This window comes from Hemibagrus wyckioides, linkage group LG02, assembly GCF_019097595.1.
Source record: "Hemibagrus wyckioides isolate EC202008001 linkage group LG02, SWU_Hwy_1.0, whole genome shotgun sequence".
Classification (NCBI taxonomy): Eukaryota; Metazoa; Chordata; class Actinopteri; order Siluriformes; family Bagridae; genus Hemibagrus; species Hemibagrus wyckioides.
The window spans coordinates 17,173,127-17,192,358 of record NC_080711.1 but is presented as its reverse complement, the minus strand read 5'-3'; the positions used below and the strand labels follow the sequence as shown (position 1 = coordinate 17,192,358).

General features: G+C 37.8%; 1 protein-coding gene across 1 annotated transcript in view; it reads right to left on the bottom strand.

Annotated features, from left to right (window-relative positions):
• cenpx (centromere protein X) overlaps positions 1 to 17,361 on the bottom strand; it is a 28,071-nt gene extending 10,710 nt beyond the window's left edge. Inside the window, exons 1-3 of the mRNA XM_058410704.1 lie at positions 17,256 to 17,361; positions 17,073 to 17,124; positions 16,904 to 16,957 (exon numbers count right to left, since the gene is read on the bottom strand). Of these exons, the coding sequence (XP_058266687.1) occupies positions 16,904 to 16,957; positions 17,073 to 17,124; positions 17,256 to 17,291 (142 nt within the window). The 5' untranslated portion in view covers positions 17,292 to 17,361. The remainder of the gene's footprint in view (positions 1 to 16,903; positions 16,958 to 17,072; positions 17,125 to 17,255) is intronic.
• Between the last annotated feature and the right edge of the window lie 1,871 nt (positions 17,362 to 19,232).

Here is a 19,232-nt window from a genome sequence, read left to right as displayed (position 1 = left end):
TAAGACTTTCTTGTAGTTGGTTACCAGGTTTGCACACATCTCAGGGCAGATTTTGGTCCACTCTTCTTTACAAATCTTTGATAAATCCTCAAGGTTTCTTGGCTGTCACTTGGCAACTTGAAGTTTTAGCTCCCTCTATAAATTTTCTATAGGATTAAGGTCTGGTGACTGGCTAGACCACTCCAAGACCATATTGCGCTTCTTCTTGAGCCAATCTTATATTATCTTGGTGGAATGTTTTGGGTCATTATCATGCTGGAAGACCCATCCAGGACCCATCTTCAGTGTTCTGGCTGACAGGAGGAGGTTCTCACCCAAGATTTTACAATACATGGCCCCGTTCATTGGCCCCTCAATGCGGCAAAGTCAGCCTGTACCTTTAGCAAAGAAACCCCCAAAGCACTGTTTCCACCTCCGTGCTTGACTGTAGGGAAGGTGTCATAGTCAGCATTTTTCTTCCTACAAACACAGCAAGTCGAGTTGATGACAAAGAGCCCAATTTTGGCCTCATCTGACCACAGCACTTTCTCGCAATCCTTCTCTGAATCATTTAGAGGTCCATTAGCAAACTTCAAACGGTTCTGTACATGTGCCTTCTTGAGGAGGTGGACCTTGCATGCACTGCAGGATTTCAATCCATGGTGACGTATTGTTACCAATGGTTTGTCTGGTGACATGAGGTGAAATCTTGCATGGAGCTCCACACTGAGGGTGATTGGTGGTTATTTTGTATTTCTTCCATTTGCAAATAATCGCTCCAACAAATGTCTCCACATCAGATGGCTTCTTGCTGATGGTCTTGTAGCCCATTCCAGCCTTGTGCAGGTCTACAATCTTGTCCCTGATGTCCTCTGACAGCTCTTCAGTCTTGCCCATGGTGGTGTTGAGTTTTGAATAGAAGATAGAGATTCTGTGGACAGCTGTGTTATATACACATATTGAGAAGTCATTAGGAGCACTTTCTTAAATTGGCAGGACTAATCCATGTACCACATTAGCACATAACCAGTCTGTCGTAGCCATGATTATTTTGGTTGATCAAGTACTTATTTTATTCACTGAAATGCAACTCAATTTATAACATTTGTAACATGCGTTTTTCTAGATTTTTGGTTGATATTCTGTTTCTATCTGTTACAATAAACCTACCATAAAAATTATAGACCCTTAATGTCTTTGTGAACCTACAAAATCAGCAAGGAATCAAATACTTATTTTCCCCACTGTATTCTTCAAATTAAATCCTTACCTATGCTGTTCTCTGGGGCTTCAGTTAAAACTTTTTTAATTTTAGTGTAGTTTACTGCTTTCATATGTCAGTCATCATAAAGTAAGTGAAAAACCTGCAATTCTGTGTAACATTTACAATCAAGTTATCTTTTTTGCAAGCAAATAAGTTACTGGATACTGTAAAGTAAGACTGAGGCTGAAAAAGCCATCTACACTTCATCTCTGAAGTAACAGAAGTTTCATTAATTTTTAAAATGAGAGCAAAATTAGCAAATTTAAAACACTGAGAGAAAAAAAAAGATCTCAAAGCATTATAGACTTATAGACATGCTCATATCTGTGCCTTGTCTTTACTGAGACTGGTACTGCTCATTTAAAACATGGGGCAGTCTGCGAACCCATCGGTCAAGAAGCCATTTGTCTCATGAAACAGTGAGGCATTCAGAAGTCCTGTCTTTTTAAATGCCCATGTTGCTCTTTAAATACTATCTTCAGAGAAAGACAATAGGCTGAGCATATTGGCAATCATTTAAAAAAAAAACTGGAAACGGTCACTTGCATTTTTAAAAATTGTCATTTCAAAACAAACACTCATGGAACTTATGCTTCTCACAGGACCCGAAAACACCCTCACTTAGATGACGTCAAGCTGTACCTTTCACAGAGATACAGCAGAAAACAATCAAGCTATTTCTCTCATTTTGTATGTGGAACACACAAAATTACTGCTGTGTACTGAGTTTTAGCTAATGTGCCAACATTGCTCAGGTCCTCTCTGACATCAATCTTCCTAGCCATTCTGTGCAAGGCTGAGGACTTAAAACAATTTGGCTGTAGTGCTTTGTTGGAACCAAACAAAGCTAAAAGATCTTGCCAGCCTAGAAAAAAGACTTTACATTCCCTCAGTAGGCACACGAGTCAAAAGCACTGTGTTTCATGTTGTTGCAGATAACCTTGCTGCCCCACTCTCTTGGGGGAATTTTCAAAAGTATGTGAGCTCTAATTGGCTTTGTTTGTTGTTAGCAAATCAATATTGTTTTTATATATTTGGCCTCATGTGATTGGACCATTCTCAACGAGTCTCATTACCGCACAGCAGATTGTCAGTTAATGGGCAGGTACTGATTAATGTGGAAGCAAGTGAAATATCTCAAGATCTCGGTTCCATCTTTACAAAAATACCCTTTCAGAAGGGTTCGGATAAAGCAAAGAAAAAAAATCAAGGAGCTTGGAGCAGATCGACCCCATTTGCAAATTCAGCAGCAGTCAAGTTATGGCGGTCGAGCTTCCATTACACTCTGTGCTTTTCCAGCACTTCTTATTGAATGCATTGGCCATGTTTATGTTTCAATTACAAAGCCGCTAGAATCTTTACTTAGCAATAAAGAGTTTTTGGACAAAGTCGTGTTTAATCAAGAGTCCTTGCCTGGCCAATACAAGTCTTTTCATGATGGAAGATACTACAAAAAAAAAAAAAAAAAAACTTTTTGGTGAAGAAGAGCTCAGCATTGCTTTTGATTATACATAGATGATTTTGAAGTCTGCAACCCTCTTGGGACCTCGAGAAAGATCCCTAAAATTACTGCTGTATATTGGGTAATTCTAAATTTGCCATCAAAAGGTCGCTCCACTCTAAATTTAATTAATCTAGCAGTTTTGGGAAAGAGCAGTGATGTGCAATTGTTTGGTTATGACCAGTTCCTTGATTCACTGACACAAGATATAAAGTCCCTGGAGCTGGTTGGGATATTTGTTCCAGATCTACAGCAGTACATAAAGGGAACTGTGTTTTGTGTCTGTGCGGACAACCTTGGAGCCCATGGCCTTGCAGGCTTTCAAGAGAGCTTCATTGTTGAGAACTTTTGCAGATTTTGCTTGATAAGTCAGAAAGAAATTGCCAACACTGAGCCTGAAAATTTTCAGTTAAGAACTCCAGAACACCACAATTCTTTGGTGGAGGAGCTTAAGAAATGTGACCAGCCCCACAGTTTGTATGGTGTAAAACAGGAGTATGTTCTAAGTAAGCACTTATCCTACTTCCATCCAATTACAGGATTTCCTGCAGATGTGTTACACGACATTTTCGAAGGTATTGTTCCTGCTGAATTATCCCCGTGTCTGAAGGACTTGATTTCAAAAGGATTCATATCATTTGATGAACTGAAAAATTGCATCAAGTCATTTCCTTACAAGTATGCAGATTGTGTAAATAAGCCACAGAAAATCACAAAATCAAGCTTTGCCAGGGGAACTATTGGTGGCAACGGCCATGAGAACTGGGCACTTTTGCGGTTACTCCCCCTCATGATCGGAGGAAGTATCCCGGAAAATGAGCCAGCATGGGAGATTTTAATGGACCTTAAACAGATTGTTGATCACACACACACACATCCAAGATCTGATCTCAACAGGAGAACTGAATGGTGCTGGACACGTACTCACACACACACACATACATAACACACATGCACAAAAGCTGTGAACTGTGTTCTAAGAAGAACTGAACTGTGCTGGACACAGACACACACACACAAACACTAAATTGTCCTGTTTGCACACACGTCACTTTACATTTCACTTTACATTTTTTTTTATAGTAATCCTGTTTACATGTGTCACGTTTATTTGCATTCACTGTATACACTGATCTTTGCACAAAATGTCTCTTATTTGCACTCACTGTATACACTGCTATTAGGGCTGCACAAAAAAAGAAAAAAAGAATCATGATCCCGATTCACACAGAAACGCGATCTTCTTTCTTAATGACAGCGATTCACTTGCATGTACAATATTTCCCTGTATTCAGATGCAGCATTCACGTAATTACTTTACAACAATCCAACATGATTATCAGTCAAACACAGTGTAAAACCAAACCCTATTAATTCACCAATCAGACCCGACCACTTCTCTCCTCTCTCTTCCTCATTTGCGGAGTTCCACTGTCACTCAAGTGACGTGCAACAAGGCGGCAGACCAAACAAATAGTCAGTGCAATCGCAGTGAAGTTAGCTTGATATTCAGACATTAGACAGACATTCGGAAGCAGTAGTTTAGGGACCGTCGACAAATTTCTGTACGACTGAAAAAAACAACTATTCCTTCAGTAGCTTCTAGGTCATATGACCCTGTGACCCCAAACTAGTACCAAAATGATCTAATTGGATACCCCCACAAGGTACACCTCTTTGTATCCCAAAAAATCTCTTCTTTTATTTTTATTTAAAAAAAAAGCACTATTTCTTCAATAGCTTCTAGGTCATGTGACCCTGTGACCCCAAACTAGTACCAAAATAATCTCATTGAATACCCCCACAAGGTACACCTCTGTTATCCCAAAAAATCTCTTTTTATTTTTATTTTTAAAAAAACACTATTTCTTCAATAGCTTCTAGGTCATGTGACCCTGTGACCCCAAACTAGTACCAAAATGATCTAATTGGACACCTCCACACAGTACACCTCTTTGTATCCCAAAAAATCTCTTTATTTTTATTTTAAATTTAAAAAAAAAAAAACAGTATTTCTTTAATAGCTTACATACATATATTACATATATTATACACACACATACATTATGAGATACATATATCAAATTATCTCAACAGGTCCATTGTGATGCATGTGATAGATGGATGCATGCACAATGTGTGGGAATGGACACTCAAGCTTCAAACAGCCAGAAAAAAAATATGGAAATGCTGCTTGTGTGTTTAAGAAGACCATTGTGTAATAATAAAAACGGTGTGTAATCATGATAAAAAAATGACTTGTTTATTTAAAGAAGAGAGGAGTTAAACAAATGAAGAAAATAAACAAATGAAGAAAAATCAATGAAAACATTTTTTGGGATAAGAAGAGGTGTACCTTGTGGAGGTGACCAAGTAGATTATTTTGATACTAGTTTTGGGTCACAGGGTCACATGACCTAGAAGCTATTGAAGATAGTGGGGATTTTTTTAATAAAAATTAAAATTAAAATAAAAAGAGATTTTTTGGGATACAAAGAGGTGTACCCTGTGGAGGTGTCCAAGTAGATTATTTTGGTACTAGATTTGGGTCACATCACATTGAAGCTATTGAAAGAGTTATCTTAAAATAAAAATTTAAATAAAAATAAAAGAAGAGATTTTTGGTGTAACAAAGAGGTGTACCTTGTGGGGGTATCCAATTAGATTATTTTGGTACTAGTTAGTTTGAGATTTTTTGGGATACAAAGAGGTTACTTTTAAGTCCAGCACTTTATTATAACAAAGTCCTGTGTAGCACTTTTTTCACTTGAGTGCAATAAATGTTTTGGTTGATAAAATGAGAATCGTGTGAGAGAATCATGATCTTATTTCACATGGAGAAAAATCGTGATTCACATTTTAGCAAGAATCATGCAGCCCTAACTGCTATCTGCACTGTCTTGTCATCCTGTGTGCTTCTGTTGTATGTCTAGTTTATTTACTGCACCTTAAGTATAGTTTAGTTTTTTGTTTGTTTTTTTTAAATCGCACCTTAAGTATAGTTTAGTCTTTCTCTCTATGTTTAGCTCTATGTTTGTCTGCGTCACTGTACTTTGTCTTTGTATGTGTAGCACCTCTGGTCTAGGAGGAACGTTGTTTCACTTCACTGTGTACTTCACTGTGTACACTATGTATGGTTGAAGTGACAAAGCTTCTTTGACTTTTGAATTGGTTGTGTCTACAGAGTTCTCGGAGGAGACGTTATGCTATTTGGAAAGTAAAATAGCTGATCATTATAAGTTACTTACAGAGTCTTTTCCTGAGTTCAAACTACGACCCAAACACCACTTCATCGATCATTACCCTCACCTGATCCGCTGCTTTGGGCCATTAGTGCAATTATGGACAATCAGATTTGAGGCGAAGCACAGTTTTTTTTAAAAAAGTGGTCCATGATACCCACATTTTCAAGAACTTGCTTCTCACAATGGCAACAAAGCATCAGCAAACATCTACATATTATTTAGAAGGACATTCTCTCTTCAAGCCACAGTTGTATGTGGAGAGACTTAAAGGGGTTGAGCCTGGCTCTTTAGATACCTCACGGAGGGCAGCTATCACAGGAAAGTTTCCATGTCAAAAGACTGTTTCTTTATGCTCTGATTTACACCTGCAAGGTGTCCTATATGTTAAAGGCATGATCATTTCTGCTGGCCAGTGCAGTGTTTGCCAGAATAGGATTGTCAGTATTCTAATTGATGACAACAATGTGTCATTTGTCTCCAAAAAACTTAGTTACATTACTTAACATTACAGGTCCTTTGAGCTTGCTGAAAGTGAATATGGAGAGATTGAGATTCTGAATCCTCAGTCTTTGAATGATCCTATCCCACTCCAAGCATATAAAGTCAGAGGAAAGCTGATGATATCTCTGAAGGTGTTTCTCCTCCATTAAAAGGTAAGTATTTTATTTTAATTTTTTCTAAAAATGTATTGCTATTAAGTTTGGCATATAAATTTGTATTTGCATACATAACTTTTGTGTTTCTGTCCCTGTAGATAATGTGGCTCCGGGTTACCATCTCACCCCAAAATATTAGAAAGTTTCAGAACTGCCTAGCTTGGTGGATGATTTAAAAGCAAAACTGAAATCGCAGTTACAGATTCAGGGAGAGTTTTTGCTACAATATGAGGACCCTGAATTTGGAAATGAACTATGTAATTTAACAGACATTTCTGAACTGCCTGCTGAAAGGGCTGTGTTAAAAATTGTGTGGGACAAAGATTCATCTGTTTCTGATGCACAATCTTTTTCCTCCCTTGATACTGCCAGTGTCAAACTCTTCCCAGGATTCATCACCTATTGTCCAGAGCTACATGAGAAGTACATCACAGTGGCCATCACCCTTTCCAATTCCTAATTTTTCGTATGATGTTCAGCTAAGGCTTCGCAAAGGCAATGATGTTTATGCATAGACAAACAAAGCTTTAAGTGTTCCAAGAGAAATGAAGAGCCACATCTTGGAGAAAATTGCAGAGGCAATGTTTGCTTTTAAGGCATACCCACTCCCTGAGCAAATTGAGTCTGTAGCTTCTGACCTTATACTGAAGCATCCCTGCCTTACAGAGCCAGGCACAGGCAGTTAAAGAAGAAAAAAAGAAATGAAGTACTCATCAGTCAGAAAATGAACCAGACATTTTCCCTTCGATGAAAGGAAATTGTGGAGGCAGTACCGATGGTGTCTGAAGTGCTGAAACGATGGCCTGCCTTGTTTCTTCCAAATGAGGTAAAAATAAATAATTAACTCTAGTTGATAATTTAATATTACTTGTTGGTTGTGTCTTGTGAGTCTTATGAAGTCTGTCGAGCAATGTTACCGGCCAGATGTTTTTTCTTCACTAGATCTGTAATGAGTTCAAACGCATCACCAATGTGAACCTTCTTGATACATTCAAGGCATCAGTAAACCAACACACCCCGCAAGTCCTGAAGTTATATAGAGCAAAAAAAAGGAGTTTTTGGAGAAGAGGAGGAGGAGCTTCTGAACAAGCTTGATCAACAGATAACCTGTTAATGACAAACATTAACTCTTTATTATTATTCAAATGTTTTTATTGATTTTCAATATTGCACAAGAATCACAACCTCGCAAACATATGACATTCTTCTTAGAACACATATTCCACAACAAACCACAACTACAAACACACACCCCATAAGAGGGAGAGGGGAAAGAGAGAGAAAAATAAATAAATAAATAAATAAATAATTTAAAAATAAATAAATAAATAAATTTAAAAAATTAAGGGGGGGGGGTAATTATGTTCATTTATGAAACGGCCCATGATGATGCAATGTAGGATAAGAAGGGCTTCCAGACCCTATAGAACTTCACAGAGCAGCCTCGGACGGTGTACTTAAGATGCTCAGGTTTAAGATAAGACAACACCTCCAATACCCAGTGTTTGTGAGACGGAGGCCTTGCCTTTTTCCAGCTGAAAAGAATCAGGCGTCTAGCCAATAATGAGGAAAAGGCAATAATTTCTAACTGATTAGCTGATAGGTGCATTTCTTCCAATACTACACCGAAAATGGAAGTCAGGGGATTAGGGTCTATATCTATATTACAGATAGATGAATATGTTGCGAAGATGTCTATTCAGAAATTTTTTAATCTGGGGCATCCCCAGAACATATGACTTAGATCTGCCGGTTCCAAACCACATCTGGGGCAAGAGGAGTCCAACCCTGGATACATTTTAGCCAGCTTGCTCCTAGACAAATGAAGCCTATGAAGCACCTTAAATTGTAAAAGTCCATGTCTGATACATACAGAAGATGAGTGTACCAACTCTATTGCACACTGCCAGGCTGTATCTGATATCTCCATTCCCAGTTCCTCCCCCCATTGCCTTCTTATATGATCCAGAAATGGGGAGGTGGTTCTTTGAATGATCTCATATAAAATGGACATCATACCCCTTTGCAAGGGGTCCATATTTAACAACTCATCTATCCAGCCCCCTTCTGGCCGGTTCAAGGAAAGAGAGAAATGTTTCTTAATGAAACTACGGACCTGTAAGTATCTAAAAAAAATTAGACTGAGGGATCTCAAAGTCTGTTCTTAGCTGTTGGAATGAAATAAATATGCCGTCTTTGAAAAGGTCTTTAACACAGCTTATTCCATTTCTGGACCACAATTGAAATGCCAAATCTATAAGGGAAGGAGGGAACAAAGGTTTCAAAAGAATAGGGGCAGAAGGTAACGCTTGTTTACTATTAAAGTGAAGTCTGAACTGTGACCATATTCTGAGTGATCCACGGATTATTGGGTTATTTGTAGAATAATGTTTGCTGACTGGGACTGGAGCACATAGCAGTGAACGTAGAGATACTGGATTACATGTGTGTTGCTCCATCAGCAACCAGAGTGGGGCTTCATCACTTGACATATCAGAAAGCCAGAAAATCAATTTGTATAGGTTGGCTGCCCAGTAGTAATATAAAAAAATTTGGTATTGCCAATCCACCCTCCTCCTTCTTCCTTTCCAGATATTCTTTTCTTATGCGTGGAATTTTCTTATACCAAAGAAACATGGAAATACAGTTATTTAGATCTCTGAAAAATGATTTGGGAATGAAAACAGGCACGGTCTGAAATAAAAACAAGAATCTTGGTAGTATTGTCATTTTAATGGAGTTAATCTTCCTGGCTAAAGATAGAGGTAGATTTCACCACCATGCCACGTCTCGCTTGGTTTTGTCCAGTGCTGATTTGAAGTTATTATTAAACAAATCATTATATCTGCGTGTTACATTCACACCTAGATAGATACATTTATCAGAGCTTACTGAGAATGGAAAGGATTGGAAAGACATTTGTTGTGCACTTTGATTAATAGGGAAAAGACGACTCTTTGTTAAATTAATTTTATATCCTGAAATATTTCCAAAATCTGAGAATTGTAAGAGCCTTTGGTATAGAGGAATCTGGATTAGACAGGAAGAGGATGAGATCATCTGCATAGAGCAGCACCTTATGCTAATATCCCTCCCTGAGTATATCAGGCAAGCCCTCTGTATTCCTCAACAGGATTGCGAGAGGCTCAATGGCAACAGCAAAGAGCAGGGGGGGGAGAGGGCAACCCTGCCTTGTCCCTCTAGAGAGAGGAAAGCACTTAGAAATTATATTTGTTCGAATGGATGCTTGGGGCCTAGTATATAGAATTTTGATCCAAGAACAGAACATGGGGCCAAAGCCAAACCTTCTAAGTGTTGCAAGTAGATAAGCATATTCAATTCTATCAAATGCTTTGTGGGCATCTAAAGATATTAAGATCTCTGGATTTATATTATTTTTGGGTGAATAGATAACATTAAATAAGCGACGAAGATTGTAAGAAAGCTGCCTCCCAGTAATAAAACCAGTTTGATCTGGATGAATTACCTCTCTCATGATCGGTTCGATTCTGATTGCCAACACTTTAGCCAGGATCTTATAATCACAGCAGAGTAAACTGATCGGACGATAAGATTCACACTTAAATGGATCCTTATCCTTTTTAAGGACCGATATAACAGCCTGTGTCATGGATAGAGGAAGAGAATTTGAAACAAGGGCCTCCTCAAATACTTTACACAACAAAAGGTGCTAACTTGGCAGAGAACTTCTTGTAAAACTCGGCCGGATAGCCATCAGGACCTGGAGCTTTTCCAGATTTTAGTTTCTTGATTGCATTACAAATCTCGAAAACAGTTATATTACCTTCTAAAATAGATTTATCTGAATCCTCGAGGGATGGCAATTCTAGATTATTATAAAAATCCTCTATTCGATCAGTGTCACTCACCTCAGAACTGTAGAGAGTTTCATAGAAAAGTTTAAACTGATCATTAATTCCCTGTTGATCAGTAACAGTATTGCCAGTCCTGTTTCTGATTGCTGTTATAAAACCAGCTGCCGCAGATTGTTTCAATTGATAACACAAAAGCCTGCCAGCTCGCTCGCCATGTTCATAATGAATCTGGCGTGACCAAGTGCAGATCTTCTGCGTGCTCGCTGGTCAGAGTGTCAAATTCAGCTTGAAGCAGGAGTCTTTCCTTTTGCAGTTCCTTGGAAGGCGACGTTAACTGCGACTGATCGATCATATTTATTTTATTCATAATTTCTGTAATCCGCTTTGATTTCTTTTCATTTACACCTGCTTGATATGAAATAATTTGTCCCCTCACATACGATTTCAGAGTATCCCATAGAATACTATAACTTATTTCTGGGGATTCATTTGTCTCAAGAAAGAAATCAATTTGAGCGTCTATAAATTTTACCAAATCGTCATCCGCCAAAAGTCTTGAGTTAAAACGCCATGTACGTTTAGAAATGACATTACCTGGGAGACGCAGCTTTAATGATACTGGACTGTGGTCTGAAATAACAATGCTGCCATACTCCACATGTGACATTAAGGGGAGTAGCTTCCTGTCCAGGAGAAAATAGTCGATCCTGGAATAAGTTTGGTGTACCGGTGAGTAGAAGGAGAACTGCTTGGATGATGGATACTTAAATCTCCAGGGGTCACTTACACCATACGTTTGGAGAAAGGAGTTAATACACTGCGCTGACTTACTTGCCATAATAGTTTTAGAGCTAGAGCGGTCCAAAACTGGGTGTAGGACACAATTCAAATCCCCTCCTAAAATTAGGTTATATGTGTCTAAGCTAGGCAAAAGTGAAAATAAGTCACTGAAAAATCGTACGTTGTCCCAGTTAGGTGCGTAAACATTGGCCAGAACCACAGGCATATTAAAAAGTTTACCCTGGATTATCACGTATCTACCATTTTTGTCCAGCACAGTTGCCTCCTCAACAAACTGTACATTCTTATGTATTAGCACGGCAACTCCCCTGCTTTTGCTATTAAAATTAGAATGGAATATCTGTGTGAAGCCTCCTCTGTGTAGTTTAGGGTGGTCTCTTTTCAGCAGATGGGTCTCTTGCAAATATACTATATCAGATTTCAATTTATTAAGATGTGTGAAAACTTGGTTTCGTTTTACTGAGTGATTTAGCCCCCGCACGTTGCAACTGACAAGACTTGTCTCTGCTCAGCTTATGAGCTTATGTTACTGAAGGCCATCGTAAAGAGTTCTCAACAGTACCACCAGAGGGACCCCTTGAAGAGAGGAAGAAGGGGGGGTGAGTAAAAAAAAAAAGGGGGGGGTGGGGTTTATAACATACATAAACTTCAGATACATAAACTCGCACCGTGTAGAACGACTAACAACAGAAAAAAAACATAGTATTAAACCCTTGCGTATGAACCTGCAAGCTCTTCCAGCTGTTCCCACTCCTAAATAGCTTACCATGTGAGCCCTCACTCGGATAACATACTATACAGCTCTTACATTTATTCAACAAGAGCTGCCCCATAGCTGGCACAAACTGAACCTCAGAAATAACAATAATGAACATATATTACAGTGAAAATTAAAAGAGGACCAGGGAAATCACATTATACTAAACATCATTGACACCAAACTTACATTATTCAGTCTTTAGTGGCCTAGTGGCTGAAGATTACTGTCCATCTGCTGGCCAGAACCTCTAAATTTAAATCCGTAGCACGCGTTGGACCGCTGTTTTTCAGTGGAGTCTAAGCATGCGGCCCTTTATAGTTTCGTTTCGATATCCTCCATATTACCGGTCCGAATTATGTGATCGTAAGTTTACACTGTCGTCCTGCTGCCCGAGCAGTCGCTAGCCGTTGGTATGTGTGCGGTCATCACTTATCTTTGCACTTAATGTACTTCAGGATGAATTCTTTAGCTTTTCCCACGTCCTTAAAGCTGTTCTCCTGCCCGTCATGTGTCGTGATTCGTAAGATTGCAGGATATCTCAGCCCGAAACGAACGCCCTCACAGCCGCGAAGTAAACTCCTTGCCTCGTTGAAAGCTGCACGTTGCTTGCTCACTGACTGGGTGAAATCAGGAAGGACCCGTAATCTCCGTGGGTTGTGGTGATCGTCTTCATTTCCACGGCTTTCTTCAAGATGTGCTCTTTTTCAGAGAAATAGTGACATCTCACCACAAAAGCGCGCGGCGGTTCATTGTCGTTAATTGGTTTGCTGTGAAGAGTGCGATGAGCCCGATCCAAAAGTGGAGTCTTTTCAAGGTTCAGGGCATCTTTCAGGAGGCCAGCTACAAAATCAGTCATACGTTCAACATGCTCTCGCCCATCTTTAACTCCCGTAATGCGAAGATTTGAGCGGCAAGACCTCGCCTTGTGATCTTCACTTCGTTCTCTCAGCAGGGCCAGCTCCTTTTTCATGACATTGAACTCCTTTTCCAGTGTAGTAATAGAGTCCGAATGGCCTGCCAAGGCAGACTCCAGTCCGGTCACCCGCTTCTCTGCTGCTTCCATTCTGACACTAACGTGCTCAATGGCACTGCGTAACTCCATCCGGAGCTGGTCGATTTGAATGTAGAGTTCAATTGATTGAGCAGCGGCCTTTTCTTCAATTTTTGAAATCAAGTCCACTTTCAATGAACTAATTGCTTGAAGAACCGCGCTGTTGTCACTCGCTGAGACCATTTCTTTATTTGAAGCCTAATGCAGTTCGGGGCTAACATTAGCATGATGGCTAACAACAGATTCTACCTCTTTGCAGTTGCTCCGGGTCTTATTCATCTTGCTTCAAAAGCCAAATTTAGTCCGAAACAGCAGGACTCAGACTGTTGGGCACTTAATATCCAACAAATGCAGCTTTAGCACAATAATGCTTATAGATAAGAGCAATATAAACGAAATTTGAAGTTCCTCGTGAGGAGCTCAGCAACTCTACGTCTTTACATGGCGCCGCACCAACCGGAAGTCCAAACATTAACTCTTTAAAGAAAATATAGATATATCAGAGCCTTTTGCTATTGTATTTGCAGAAAAATAAGGGATTCTTCTTTTTAATGAAAAATGACTTCCTAAATTGCACACAGGCTGATTGTTTATCATAAGTGGTTCTCAATCTTGAACTTAGGCTGAAAAGATATCTTATAGTTAATCCTTCTAATTTGAATCTTTGTCTCATCATTAGACGTTTCCTAACATTAAATGTTACATCACAAATCTTTGAAATAAGTCCTTATTTTTGGTACCTTTTATTTCAGACTTCAAATATTGTGGCTCACCGACAGAAAACTGCCCTGGAAGGTCTCCCCATATTTCTCTGTGAACATTCATCTGCACTGTTCAAAACATGTCTGGTGAGTATGCTGCATTAATTCTACACATGTAGAATAAGCAACCTCTGTAGAAACTAATACAGCTGTTAATCTTTGTTTTGACATTATTAAAATAACATCTTAATTCTTATTCATTTGATCTCAGGCTCTTATTTAGCTTTACTTACATATCTCAGATACAACTGATTTTAAGGATTTATGAGGTGTTTTCTGTTCATTTTGTCTACATTAATCCAATAGGATCCAAGACTTATAGAAATATAACAACAATGAAAAGATGGATCTCAAAAGTGATTTTTCTGTACTCTTTATTTCGTTAGGAGAGTACTCCTGATGACAGACAGACCAGAGGGATGAAAGTTGGAGTTCTTATTGTGATCAAAGATGATGACGCCCCTACCACTTTGCCCAGTGTCATAAACTTTGCCGTTGTGTTGGAAGAAGCAATTGTTTTGCAAGATGCTCCAGATCTGCAATCTGCTGTTGCCTACCCGTTTGGCCTTCTGTTTGCCTTGGATTTTCAGTACCCAAAAAATCTGAAGTACACTTTTGAGGTGATTGAGAAGGTGTTCCTGGAAATGGGCACTCACTACTCTGAAGGGTACAGTCCCTTAAGACTAAACTTGTTCTATGATTATTGTGAGGTGTTTGGCTAAAAAGCCACTTGTGCAGGTAATCTTTATCCTTCACCTTATGATTCCATGGTTCTGAGAAGCTGCTGTTGAGCTGTGTTTTGTTTCATTACTGAGTCAAGGTTTTATTTTTTACAGTGTGTGATTAGGCAAATTTCGTGTGTGTGTGTGTTTAATGATTACCTTCATTACTGATAATAAACCCACATTGAACTCAATTTCACTGATTCATATTCAAATTCACATTCACATTTAACAGCTGACTTTACCAGTAACATTTTCAATATTTTAACTTAGCAGTAATGATACATAATCACCTGATAAATGCTTATTTACAGTCCTGCATTAATAACGGTTTGATTTTTAGTTTGTACCCCACAAGGGCTGCAGTTTTGGAGATGCTCTGATCCAGTCGTCTAGCCATCACAATTTGGCCCTTGTCAAACTCGCTCAAATCCTTATGCTTGCCCATTTTTCCTGCTTCTAACACATCAACTTTGAGGACAAAATGTTCACTTGCTGCCTAATATATCCCACCCACTAACAGGTGCAATGATGGGGAGATAATCAGTGTTATTCACTTCACCTGTCATAATGTTATGACTGATCAGTGTAAATCCTATGTTTATTAGTGTTATAATGTTTAGAGAGGCACTAATTTAACTTTACGGTGATTTGGAGGGTGCATAATAAGCTATATTGTGTTGTACTCAGATGTTTGTAAAATGTAGTGTACCATCACCAATAGAAATCATATGGACAAAGCATTAAAAGTACATATATATAGGAGTATAATTTAACATAATATTAAAACAAAGTACAATCAGCATCTTTAAAATGATCAGAAAGTTAAATAAACAAGTATCCTATGTATTTTCAACAAAACGCTCAGTAGAAAAGGATTAATAAAGACATTTGTGAGAAACTGGACTAATTTGTGCTAGGTGGGGCCAAAAAAAGACTGGCAAAGGAATGTTTTGTTCTAAAACAGGAGTTTTTCAAAGGAGTGAGTACAGTTTTAATTTTTTGATTTAATAATATTGTCATGTTTGTTGATTTCATGCCACATGTGAAAGCCTGAGGAAAGTTGTGTATATTCGAAGCACCCAAACAAATTTCTTTTAATTATAGCGATGGTATGCCAGGTAATTTAGGATTGAGAAACAGGCACAGTGCGCATGTTTATTTCATTCACTGATTGGTATAGAAATGGTATATGGTTGAACAAAACTATTTGGACAGTTTTGTAATAAAGCCGTTGGATAAATTAGCAAAACTGGAATAGCAATGTGTGATTTATTGTGACTCTTAAGTTACAACTACGCAATAAAATTATTGTAACAATTTGCATGGATATTTCTGAGTAGGATTGATGTAAAAAAAAATAAATAAATAAATAAACTGAGTAACTTAAGTAATTTGGCAAGTTAATATCATGAAAACTTCTGAATTAATATTAAGTTGGTTCAACTTAAATAAACATTAACAGGTTAATCATGTTGGTTGTGCTAAAGCAGTTGGGTTAGTCTGACTTAAAAATGAATGTAGGATTTACTGACTAATGCCAGTTAAGGTAACTTAAAAAGATGCAGGCAAATTATTACCTTCATTTTAAGCAGAACCAACAAATGTATACAAGGCATGTATAACTTAAAAAAAGGAGAGAAAATCAGCATACATGTAATGGTCATACAAATACAGATTGTCTGCAAGCTTCAGGGCAGGCCAAAACACTCCAGGTGGTACATAGTTCATATCTGTTAACTGTTTCCCTTGCTGATTTAAATCACTAATGCAAGCAAAGCTCACAATGTATAGCTCTGTAATTCTGAATATTAATGACATTTACCATAAAACCCCACTATAGTCAGAGACAAATTCCATAAATGAAATAAATGTTATGAATAAATGTTTATGTTTTGGTAATGAACCCTAACCAAAATGTATAGCTCATATTTATGAATTAACAATCTCAGAGTATTTAATAAATATACATGTGTTATTTATTTTTTTCTTTTTTAAATAAAAAGTCCACTTTACTATTTTTGGTTAAATATATATATTTTTTGGTTATGGTAATAAGATTTTATCCAAGCAGTATCTTACGAATGAAGATTTAAAACATTGCATAGGAATGTATATATTTTTAAAAAAAAATAATCCCCATAAATATTTAAGCATTGTTTGGGTTGCAAACATAAAAATATTATTTAAAAAACATTTAAAAAAACTTAGATTAGATGAAAACAATTATAAACACTAGCAGTAGCAGTAAATAGAAAGTGTAGAACAATGCTAATTTAAGGTGCGTTACGTTTTCTCTTTCAAACGGAAAAACAAAGCAGACTTACCGATAACGAAAATTCTCAGCATCTCAGCCATGAGAGTGACGGTATCGTTGCTGACTATTTATAGAAATAGAAACAGATTAATCGTTGGCTAGGGTATCGAACTGACTAGCTAGCTAAATTAGCTCATTTGCAAGGGCATGAAATTAGACTTCAAAATAAGTTACCATACCTTTGCTTTTGTCGTCCTTGAAGAACAACATCAAAAGTTTACTAACGGTTTCCTAAAAATACAATACGTTCATTAAGCGTTTATTTCAGCTATCAAGCTTAGCGATTACTAAAAATCACTTACGTTGACGAAACAATTGCAATCATCTCTATTAGATACCAATAACTATCGTTTAAAATATACCTTTTTGAAAGTTACTTCGCGCGCTGGATCAACCATCGTGATTTCCTAATTAACATCCTTCAGCCGCCCCTCCTCTTCTTCTTCTTCTTCTTGGTCGGCAGACCGACTTAAAGGGTGCATTTCCGTCACCTACTGGATTGGAGTGTGGAGCTCAGAAAGACGTAGAAGCAAAAAAAAAAAAAGAATTAAAACGTTATTCCATATGACTATGGTACTGTATCCTAGATTCTGTTAATTAATCTTATTTCTTTTAAATAGTTTATTACTAGTTGAAATATTCTTGACTGCTTTGGGCCGTTTCCGAGCAGTACCTGTAGCGAGACAGTGTGTATTCCCAATGCCCTTAATGCCTGTGTTAGATGAAACTTTGCTCTATCATATGCCACACATTTAATAAGTACATGCTCAACTGTTTCTTCTTGTCCACATTTGTAACACTTCCCTGTTTCATGTTTCCATATTCTGTACATACTCTTATTTAACCAGCAGTGTCCAATGTGCATTATTAAAATTAGTGTCCTCTTTCCTGGTTCCTAATTTCTTTCTTTCTGGTCCAACATTATTCTGAATATGGTAAAGGTGCCTTCCTTTTATTCCAGTGTCCCACTCCATCTGCCACTTATTTCTTATTTCTTTTGCTATGATCCCTTTCAAGATTCAAGATTCAAAGCATTTATTGTCATGTGCACAGTGAGGAAACAAGTTTCCCTGTACAGTGAAATTCTTTCTTTGCTGTCCACAGTGAATGCCAGAAGAGTGCAAAAGAACTATGTAAAAAAAGTAAAATTAAAATAAATATCAAACACACACTAATACAAACACAAACATAATTAAAAAATAAAAAATAAATTATGCAGCAGAATTGGATATAGACTATGTATGTGCAAGTGTACAATATTTACTTATGTGCAAAACAATATTACTGTAGTATGTGAAAAAATTGAATACAACTGTAGATGGTAATATTTGTATTCAATTTTTGCACATACTATATTAATATTGTTGTGCACATAAGTAAATATTTTACTTTTTATTTAATGGTACCTGCACGTTGATTTGAGTGTCTTATTGCTCCACAGCATATTCTGAGTGTGTGTGCGATTGTAGTGCCTCCACCTTTGCAAGATGTGTTTTGGCTGCTGAACTGTAGGCCATACTCCTGTAGTCTATGGCTGCTCTTATTAGTGCACAGTAAATTCTTTTGAGTGACAACCGGCATGCCCCCCATTCCACTACTGCCAAACATCTCAGCATGTTTATTGCTTTCTTACATTGTCCACTAGTTTCTGAATATGCACTCTAAAATTCAGTTTTGAGTCCATCCACATTCTGTACATTTTAATGCTCACTGTTGGGTTTGTTTTGCTTTTTGCGAAGCAGATCACCTGGGTTTTTGCCACTGAAAAATGGAAACCCTATTCATTAGCCTAGTTTTCTACCTTGCTGACAGCAGTCTGCACACATTTCTCCACATTGCTCCATCATCTGCATATAGCGATCTTCCTATTTTTATGCCTATCTGAGAGAAGATATCATTAATCATTAAGTTGAACAAGATAGGGCTGTTGACACTTCCTTGGGGCATTCCATTATCCACTGTATAAGTCCAAGAGAATGCAGATCCTACTCTTACTTGTATTGTTCTTTTAAACAAAAAGTTTTCGATCCAGTTAAACATCCTTCCCATTCTATCCAATTTTATTAACAATCCTTCCCTCCACATCATGTCATAGGCCTTTTCAACGTCAAAAAATACACCAACTAATACTTCCCTGTTTACCTGAGACTTTCTTCTGTCATTCTCCAAAGAGAGTACAGAATCCATAGTGTTTTGCCCTTCCCGGAAACCACTTTGACATGCAGAAAAAAGGTTTCTTTTCTCAATGACATGTACCAGTCTGTTCATTACCATGTGTTCCATCAGCTTACACAGATTTGATGTTAATGCAATGGGCCTGTAGTTAGTAAGCTGCGAAC